General features: G+C 43.8%; 1 protein-coding gene across 1 annotated transcript; it reads right to left on the bottom strand.

Annotated features, from left to right (window-relative positions):
* Positions 1–560: 560 nt before the first annotated feature.
* On the bottom strand, positions 561–3,127 carry LOC144890626 (uncharacterized). Its single transcript, XM_078771362.1, has 3 exons — positions 1,819–3,127; positions 1,442–1,665; positions 561–1,278 (listed from the first exon to the last, which is right to left on the bottom strand). Exons 1-3 carry the CDS (start codon positions 3,088–3,090, stop codon positions 744–746), a joined length of 2,031 nt encoding a protein of 676 aa, XP_078627488.1. The 5' UTR covers positions 3,091–3,127; the 3' UTR covers positions 561–743.
* Between the last annotated feature and the right edge of the window lie 6,836 nt (positions 3,128–9,963).

Raw genomic sequence — 9,963 nt, 5'->3', positions numbered from 1 at the left:
ACTGATGTTTGTGAACAGACAGACAGACAAAGTAAAGCAATGGCTGAGCACCACTATTCACTTCGCATGTGCGGGGTAATTATGAAATGGTGTTGGAATCTATATAATTAATATCTATATAATAATAGCGTAAGGACTCGACTTTGTTATCCCTTTTACGCCGCACCCAGTGACCCGATGTCCACGGCACTAATGGATTTACGATCTACGAACCGCGCTCTTTGTTTATCACGTACAGCCATACTCGAAAAATCTGAATTAGCCGACGTTGGGGCCCAAAAGCATCCGATTAACTGCCGATACGACGCCATCTTTAGACGCCATCGTATTGGCGTCTGCTGGCCGAAGGCGAAAGCAAGCCGTCCACTGGGTGGACAATTAGTAAGGGCATTTTATGAGATATTTCACAAATCTGTTAACTAAATTGTTACCAAAACATTTCTTCACCAATATGTTTGTAAAGGTGTGTAATAACATGTGTTAAAATGTTGAAGTTCAACTCCCGTGGGAAACCCAGAAAAAAAGCTGTTGAATTCGGGTACCGAAAAATTATTTTCGAGAATTTTTTTTTTTTTAAATCGGCCCTTAAGTAACTTATGAGGGGTCAAATAAGGGTTTTTCATGATTCTGAGTTGATTGTTAACATTTATATTTTCACTTTTACATTTACACACAAAGTAGCTTTTATTTCACATACATATATAATACTCAAGAGTTATTTCTCATTCACAATGTCAGAAGTTTCAACAGTCATTGTCTATGTCTTTTTCAGACTCAACAACATCATGACTGCAGTTTCTGCATGTAATGCCATTACAGACTCCACAGGCCGAGATGCACGTGACCCCATTCTTCTTGCAGCTGCATCGCCGGTTGCTGCAATCTCCATGACAATTACAGCTCGTGAACTGCAATAGCTCCTCAGGAGCCGTGGGGTCCAGTGTTGGAACTGGCTCATACCCATGCACACCTATTGTCCATCCATAGTCACTGGGGTTCAGAGACATGCTCTGTAGAAGGATCCAGTCCCGGGTCTGCAGGTAGGCACGGAGTGAATGTTGTGCAGCTGCACCCTCTGTTGGAGGTAGAGTCTCTGGTTTGATCACTCCTGCCGCTGCCTTCCTTGAGAACATGTTGTACCGAATTTCACCCAATGTAGTATCTCGTCCATGGTAAATGTACTTGAAAATCGCAGTACCAGCCTGAATCACTGTTTCCTTGGTGGCTTCTGTGTCAAGGAAGATGTCGATGTACTCAGCCGCGTCCCCTTCGCAAAACCTAAAAAAAAGCACCAGGTCTATGTCAAGTAAAGTATAATGTAAAACAGAAATAAAATTATTATTATTTTTAACATTTATACTATGATGACAATGATTATAATTATTATTATTAGTAGTATTAGTATTATTTGCCGACGTAATAGTAGTATTATCATTATTACCTGGCAAATAGAGTTGTTTTCCCATGACCAGCGATTGCAGAAACCGTATCACACCCCGTGAAGGCGTGACAGAAGAGCAGGTAGCTCTTCTGTGTTTCGGAGAGAGATTCTTTGATCTTTCGGACGTCATAAGAGCCGTTTGATGTGGTTAAGAAGAGTGGATGGTGGCTGTCTGAGCTATGGTGCACCAGCATTACCAGCACGTCTGCATCTTCTGCCCGCACCTGAAAATATAACAACATGTACAAAGCATAATGAACCGTTCAAGAACAGATTTAACTTTTCAACAGTGTGAATTCTCTTATTTTTAAATTACCCCATCTCCCCCCGGGCTCCATCCAATAGTTATACTAACTGAAGACACAAATGGTACTGACCTCAACAGAGCCATCTGAAGCAGCAGCCAATGCCTCTCTCACAATTGAAGTGTCAGCATCATTGTCACACTGCTCCACAGTGATGTGATGTTTTCGGAAGGTTGAAGAGAGAAGGTGGATGAGCTCACTCTTGTTATGAGTGTTGTCCAGAAACTTTGCTCTTGGGGTCCAGTTGGACATATCCGGTCGAATCTGGAGATTACAGCAGGAATTCTTGGTACGCTGGATGTGGTCGTGATCTTTTGGTGATCTGCTGTAGCCATCAAAGACCACAATGATCTTCTGGGAGCAGCGGCCCAGATACTGCACGTAGCTCAGGTAACTGTTGGCGATCTCCTGCCAGGTCTGACGTTGTTCCCACTTCACCATGTAGACAAGCCATCCGCCATCAATTACGAGGGTGCAGCAGGGTTGGTTAGTCAAGTCAAGTGGATCAGTTAACGCCTTCAGGCTTGTATTTGAAAAGTCTGCCTTGTTTGCCTTGTTCATCTTCTGATCTTTGTTGCTGAACAGGGACAATGGGAAGGGAGTCAGCTCATACTGTAAGCTTGTCTCAACTGTCATATCCCGCTGGGCGAAAATGATCAGTCGGTTGAACAACTTTAGTGAGTCAAGGTGAATCTTTTTCTCGTTGACCAAGGGAAATTTTCTTAGTGATGACAGGGCTTTTATCTTTGACTTGACATCCATGGTCGACGTCACTGACTGTCCATCCAGCTTGATCTGCATCTCCATCCCAACTTCAGCTGCTCTCTCAGCATTGACTGCGTCATCTCCAGTGCTTGTGAATCCTGTTGAGAAAGACACGAGCAACTCCTTGTCTCTATCGTTGTCGAATGGCTTGATCTCCTCAAACCATTTTAGGACAAGTTCAACTGCCTCTGCATCTCGCTTCATCTGTGTCTTGGCAAGGTCTCTGTGGACTGGAACATGTTTACTGACGTCCTCCTCCATCCGCCGGTTGACATCAGACAGGTGACTGAGGGTGAGCACCCAGCATTTGTGGCCAGAAAAACTGTTTCTCATTCTTCCTCTGCTCAGTCCATCTTGTGACTTGGCTGCCTTCATTAATGTCTGCTCAATGCAAATGTCACACCATGTGCCGGACCACTCATGACTTGAGTAACGGACAACGTGGTTCCCGTGGGCAGTGAGACGTTCTAAGGTGTCTTTGTAAGCAGGCAAAGTTTCTAGTTCCTTCATGAGTTGACAGTACAGCCGTGCGCCCTTGGCATACTGATGATGGCCTGCAGCGGCAAAGATGTGAAGCATCTTGGTAACAATGCAGGACAGATGCCCATTGTGGTCTGCAAGTCACTCGGTTCTGATAAAGACCTTGATGACATCTACCAGGTGGTGGTACTCCACCCAGAGTGCAGGTGTTCTTCCTCCTTTTGCGAGTCATTTGAAGGTTTCTTCAAACCTTTGCTCAAACACTGGCACTACTGGGTCTGAGTGTCTGGCTCCCATCTTCCCATCAGCCACCTTCTCCATGAAGGTCTTCATGTCACCACGCTCCTCCTCAGTGAAGGCAAGTTTCATGATGTGTTGATAGATGGCTGCATCGATGAGGAGGTGAACACGGATTGCCTTGTCAAAACATCCTCCATCCATGATGTGGTTGGCTGTCGTACTTCCAGGATAGATCAACTGGATCACATCTAGTAGTCCAGAATCTTCCATGATGTTACCCATTGATCCAAGATAAGACTTCAGCAGGTGAAAACCACCCAACCTTGGAATGATGGGTAGATTTGCCTGCTTTATTATATTCACAGCCTTCAGCCAAATCGGAAGATCAAAGGTCACTATGGCGACCCCAGCGCGCCGTATGCACTCTTTCAGAGTGGTGAAGATGGTGTTGAGGTCATTAGGGTCTCCTTCAATAACTGGGAGGAACTCGATCTGTGTGCTCTGCTTTGCATCATTAGCATGGATTCTCTTCATCCAGCCATTCCAGTTGGAGTGTGGGAACTCAGGATCGTTGGCTTTGATCACCCACCCCGCTGCCCAGAGTGTGTCACCTGGAGTGAGGAGTGGCTGATCATGAGCCAGGGAGGAGGAAAGCTCAGCGAGGGGGAGAAACATGATCGCGTTCGTTCCTATCTGTTTCCTGTTCGTAAATGGAATAATCTTTACTTCAGTTCCTCTCAGGATCTTAGCTTTGTCGAGTGCCTTCAACTTCACCCGGGGGAAAGCTGCTGTTGTCTGTGGATCTGGCAAAGGTGGTGCCAGAGAGGTGACTTCGATCCAACCCATTGAGTGAAAGGGAGTGTTTCCGTGAATAGAGACAATGTTTAAATCTATATTGTCTCCAACAAACTGAGTGACTGCATTGTTTGTTTCCCCAACCTCCATAAAGACCACCTGATCATTACTTGACAATTCACTTTCACCAGCTGGCACTTTGGCTGTCATCACTGATTGATCCTCAAGCGCAGCATCAACCGCAACCTCATCATTGATCTGTTCATCGGTTTCCTCCACAATGGTGTCAAGAGTGCCAGAAGTATCTGGAACATCATCTCCACTCCTACTATTAAGGAAGCAGTATTTGTAGTTTTGTGTCTCCGTGTAAGACTCAGTGTATCCCAGCCGGTGGAACTTGTTGAGCATCCATTTTGACCCAAATCTATGATCAAGTTGTATGGCAAGCCCCATTTGGTGTGGCAATACTCCAGACCGAGGTCGACAGGCCTTAATAAAATTCTGCCCCCAAACGGCAACTCTTTCGTCTGTCTTGACAATCGGTCTCAAGAACATCTGAAGGCTTGCAGGAACAAGTGTCAGCTGACTATCGATGTCAGTCATACTGTGTGTGGTGGGGTATGACTTTGGACCTAAATCAATCAAGGCAATATCATTGGATATGAACTTGAGTGCCGTCTTTATGATCTGAGTCTTCTCATCTCCATGGTCAAGATTAGCATGATGCACTCGCAGAATATTGTCGGTGCCATCTTTGAGACAGAGTACATCTGCCCTTCTTTCCTGTGTTGTGAAATACAAGGTGTCTTCGTATTTCTCTAGAAGTTTTATCTTTAGCCAATGCTTTGAATAAGAAAGGCTCTTCTCTGGTGACTGATCAAACTCCTGCAGCTTTTCATGGACTTGGTCCATGTTCATTACCCCATGCTCTAATTCTGAGTCTAACCATTCGCAGAATTCAATAAAAACTGCCTCTCGCTCCTCATCAATACTCCTCTGTCCTCTCTCCCTTTTTCCTTCCTCATCAGTCTTGGACAAACTGTCACCTCTCGCAAACATAAGTTTGCATCGCAAATGGTACAGTGTTTCTTCTGCTACCAAGTCGTTGATCCCTTCCAGGCGTCCAGTGACTTCAGTGCCCCAGTCATCCCCGCGACTCCGTGCTGTCTTCAGCAAGCTTGCCTTCAGTGTATCTGCAGTCAAATTATCTGGCACTCTGTATTTCTTTCTAGCTTGTGCTGGATTATTTTTGTAGAGCTGGGCTGGTTGGTTGCAAAGAATGCATACATCCTTATACAGGAGGTCAACTGACTGTGATCTTCTAGAACTGCAGCCAGTTGATGAACTGAACTCACAAGTAGTGCGTCTTCTCTTCAACTTTGATGACTCTTTCTCTGCCTTTGATGCTTGAGCTGACTTCTTGGTGGTTGCAACAAAGTTGTTGTACAGATCATTTTTACACTTCTGGTGGTACCTCAGTTTTCCTTCCTTTTGAGCCTCCTTCATACGTTCCACAACAGTAACATTTTCGACAGTTTCTGCTTGTTTCAATAAAGTTGAGTATCCCTTTGGAGTTGCCTGTATGAGCCTTTCAGCTGGTGTATCCGAGCGTGCACAGATGAAGCAATTGAGCACAGGTGGAGTAACGTCTTCATCCATATTGCTAGACTCCATGTCCTGCAAAGTAGAAAATGAGATATATTTAGAAATTATTTTTCCACAAAGGAGTGTCTGTGGTGAAATATAAATGTTAACAATCAACTCAGAATCATGAAAAACCCTTATTTGACCCCTCATAAGTTACTTAAGGGCCGATTAAAAAAAATAAAAATTCTCGAAAATAATTTTTCGGTACCCGAATTCAACAGCTTTTTTTCTGGGTTTCCCACGGGAGTTGACCTTCAACATTTTAACACATGTTATTACACACCTTTACAAACATATTGGTGAAGAAATTTTTTGGTAACAATTTAGTTAACAGATTTTCATATGTTTCCCTTACTAAATCCAGAGCATGCATTTGTGCCGGTGTCGGCGATCGTTGTTCATATACGCACTCTTCATTCTCATCTTTCTTCCTAACTCTTACTCGGACAAGCAAATCCCCTATGCCATCCATAATGGTACACTCTATCCATACACCACATCCTCCCTTCCGTGGATGTTCCATGGGTTTCGGCTAGTGTTTATTAAATGTGGAATGATTTTTTTGAGTTGGAATTGGGTAATGATACAGCAGGACTCTGAGAATGCTATAATTGTGGTTTGTTGCATTTTCATAAACTGATTGTTTTGTTAAAAATTTTATGCACACATTTATAAACAAGGAGGAATACAAATTCTTGAAACAGTCCGGCAAATTAGGCATGGTTTGTTAACACGACGAAAATTCTGATGGAGTCGACCTGGGAATGTTTTTGGCCCGACTCTCATGAACTGGCTAGTCAGAGCAGACATACTAATGAGGGTGGCAGGATTAGGAATTTGTTCAGGGTGCCGGTGATAACTCACCTGGTCTTTGCAAGAGTACACCAGAGAATCTTTAACATCCACCAACTAATGGTAGCAGATGGGCAATTTACCTCTGTACCATCATGTCAGGCGTTATGTGTATAATATGTCTGTGTCTCCCTATGCATGCACATTGGGGGGGAGGGGGGGAAGGGTTACACTGTTTGCCAATTTCTGTCAATGTCCTCCTTCTCTCAGTTGTTGTGCTGTATGTCTAGAGTACTAGACACACCCCTCATCCCTCAAGGACCAATCACATGTCTTCCCTGGTGAACAAGCCCAAGCTCGTCGGTTCATGCTTTTTCCCTACCTGGGTTTATCCACTCTACCATGGTCCATCTTTATTATGATCATGACCTCGTTGAAATTTCTCTACTCTTTCCTTTAAACATTACGAATACCAAATGATTTTATGACAAAAACAATGACTATCATGTATGTACTAAATTCCAAGTCCTGTAACATTAATAATTACATCAGTAATCATTTCAATCCATTAAAGCAAAACATCGCAACAAAATTGTCATTAAATTTTTTTTCTGTACATCAGGTTACATGGCCTCACTTGCATGCTGGGGTGTAAACCCCCAGAATCATCAGACGATCTCATACGATGAAACCATAGTTCCAAACAAATCACGTGACTTGGTTCACGTCTAAATTAACGGTTGTTGCAACCTCGTCGCCCCAACTTCCTCCCTTCCCTCCTCACTATGGCAGAAAATAGAAAAGACCTAACTATGGTTTTATTTGACAATCTAATAAGATGTCACAACACAAACAGATCATTTACAGGAAACCTACAATTACAGAATAATTGTCGAAGAACAAGCATTGTGAGTATTGCGCTGCAATTCATGTCCCCTACCGGCATTGGGTCGCAGTTATAGAAGACAGTATTATGACTTACCGCACTCCAAATTATAGTCCGGAAAACTGTTGGAGAAATTCCCAAAGTTCAAAGTGCCATAACTTTGTCAAAAATGATCGAAACGTCGTGAAGTTCGAACTTGATCTGTAAATTATCATGAGGAAACCATGTACCAAGTTTGAAATCATTAGCGTTAAGAGTTTAGGAAAAAAAGTCCGGAAAGCTGTTCTTTGCATGATGGGCTGACGGACCGACAGACTCAAAAAGTATTCACACCCCTTGACCTTTTTGCACATTTTGTTGAGTTGCAGCCGGAATTAAAAATGGATGAAATTAAGATTTTTTTTGTCACCGAGATACAGAAAATACCCCAGAATGACAAAGTGAAAACATGTTTTTAGAAACTATTACCAAATAATGTAAAATGTAATACATGAATATCTAATTTACGCAATATTCAACCCTCTGAGTCAACACTTGATGGAAGAGCCTTTGGCAACAATTATACACTACGTGGCCAAAGCCCAAAAGTATGCGGACACCCCTTCTAATTAGTGGATTCAGCTGTTTCAGCCACACCGATTGCTGACAGGTATATATAATCAAGCACACAGCCATGCAATCTCCATAGACAAACATTGGCAGTAGAATGGGCCGTACTGAAGAGCTCAGTAACTTTCAACGTGACATCTCATAGGATGCCACCTTTCCAACAAGTCAGTTTGTCAAATTTTTGCCCTGCTAGGGCTGCCCCGGTCAACTGTAAGTGCTGTTATTATGAAGTGGAAACGTCTATGAGCAACAACAGCTCAGCCACAAAGTGGTAGGCCACACAAGCTCACAGAACGGGACCACCGCCGAGTGCTGAAGCATGTAGCGTATAAAATCGTCTGTCCTTGGTTGCAACACTCACTACCAAGTTCCAAACTGCCTCTGGAAGCAATGTCAGCACAACAACTGTTCGTCGGGAGCTTCATGAAATGGGTTTCCATGGCCGAGCAGCCACACACAAGCCTAAGATCACCATGCGCAATGCCAAGCATCAGTTGGAGTGGTTTAAAGCTCACTGCCATTGGACTCTGGAGCAGTGGAAATGCGTTCTCTGGAATGATGAATCACGCTTCACCATCTGGCAGTGCAACGGACGATTCTGGGTTTGGCGGATGCCAGAAGAACGCTACCTGCCCAAATGCATAGTGCCAACTGTAAAGTTTTGTGGAGGAGGAATAATGGTCTGGGGCTGTCTTTCATGGTTTGGGCTCGGCCTATTAGTTTCAATGAAGGGAAATCTTAACGCTACAGCATACAATGATATTCTATCTAGATGATTGTGTGTTTCCAACTTTGTGGCAACAGCTTGGTGAAAGCATGACAATGCCCCTGCGCACAAAGCGAGGTCCATACAGAAGTGGTTTGTCGAGATGAACCGAGAAATAACTTGACTGACCTGGACAGAGCCCTGACCTCAACCCCATCGAACACCATTGGGATGAATTGGAACGTCGACTGCAAGCCAGGCCTAATCGCCTAATATCAGTACCCGACCTTACTAATGCTCTTGTGGCTGAATGGAAGTAAATACCTGCAGCAATGTTCCAACATCTAGTGGAAAGCCTTCCCAGAAGAGTGGAGACTGTTATAGCAGCAATGGGGGGGGGGGGGGGGGGGGGGAGAGACCAACTCCATATTAATGCCCATTAATTTGGAATGAGATGTGTGATGTTCGGGCGTCCATATACTTTTGGTCAAGTCGTGTCGATTAACGTCATTCATCATCATTCATTTTAAACTTATTTTTAAATAAATTCAGTCCCGAAATTTCCTTCCACTTTTTCATTCTTCTTCTTCCTCCCTCATCATTGCTTCAATTTAAACCTTTTTAAAGAGCAATTTGAAAATGTTCAATCTTCCCACATACTTACTTCCAAACACCTTTCTCCCATTGTGCTTTCCATTGTCCCCTTCTCACCATTCCTGGATCTGAAAGGGCTCCATCCAAAGGAGCTCCCTCTGAAGGATTTATATTTGAAAGGACTTCATCCTTTGGCTTTGAAAGGGAAAACCATATTGCAGCAAAGGGGGGGGAATCCATGTTAATGCCCATGATTTTGGAATGAGATGTTCGACGAGCACACACGGGTGTGATGTTCGGGTGTCCACATACTTTTGGCCATGCAGTGTATCTTCGAGACTTCTTGGGTGTGTCTGTATCGGCTTTGCACATCTGGATTTGGGGAGTTTCTCCCATTCTTCATTGCAGATTTGCTCCAGCTCTGTCAAGTTGGATGGGGAGCGTTGGTGAACAGCAAATTTCAAGTCGTTCCACAGATTCTCAATGAGATTTAAGTCTGAGCTTTGGCTGGGCCCTCCAGGATTTTCATGTTCTTGTTCTGAAGACATTCCAGTGTTGCTTTGGCTGTATGCTTGGGTCATTGTCCTGTTGGAACATAAATCTTCACCACAGTGTAAGGTCTCTTGCACTCTGAAGCAGGTTCTCTTCAAGGATTTGCCTGTATTTGGCTCAATTAATTGCTCCCTCTATCCTTACAAGTTTA

This window comes from Myxine glutinosa, chromosome 2 (genome assembly GCF_964187855.1).
Source record: "Myxine glutinosa chromosome 2, kmMyxGlut1.1, whole genome shotgun sequence".
NCBI classification, from domain to species: domain Eukaryota; kingdom Metazoa; phylum Chordata; class Myxini; order Myxiniformes; family Myxinidae; genus Myxine; species Myxine glutinosa.
The sequence above is the reverse complement of the archived record's forward strand: the minus strand, read 5'-3'. Positions and strand labels throughout refer to the sequence as shown.

Coding starts and splice junctions, on each gene's coding strand:
- LOC144890626 (XM_078771362.1), bottom strand. CDS start 3,090: ATGCTTCACATCTTTGCCGCTGCAGGCCATCATCAGTATGCCAAGGGC. Junction 1,666..1,818: donor CTTCAGATGGCTCTGTTGAG/GTCAGTACCATT, acceptor TTATATTTTCAG/GTGCGGGCAGAAGATGCAGA. Junction 1,279..1,441: donor AAAACAACTCTATTTGCCAG/GTAATAATGATA, acceptor GCTTTTTTTTAG/GTTTTGCGAAGGGGACGCGG.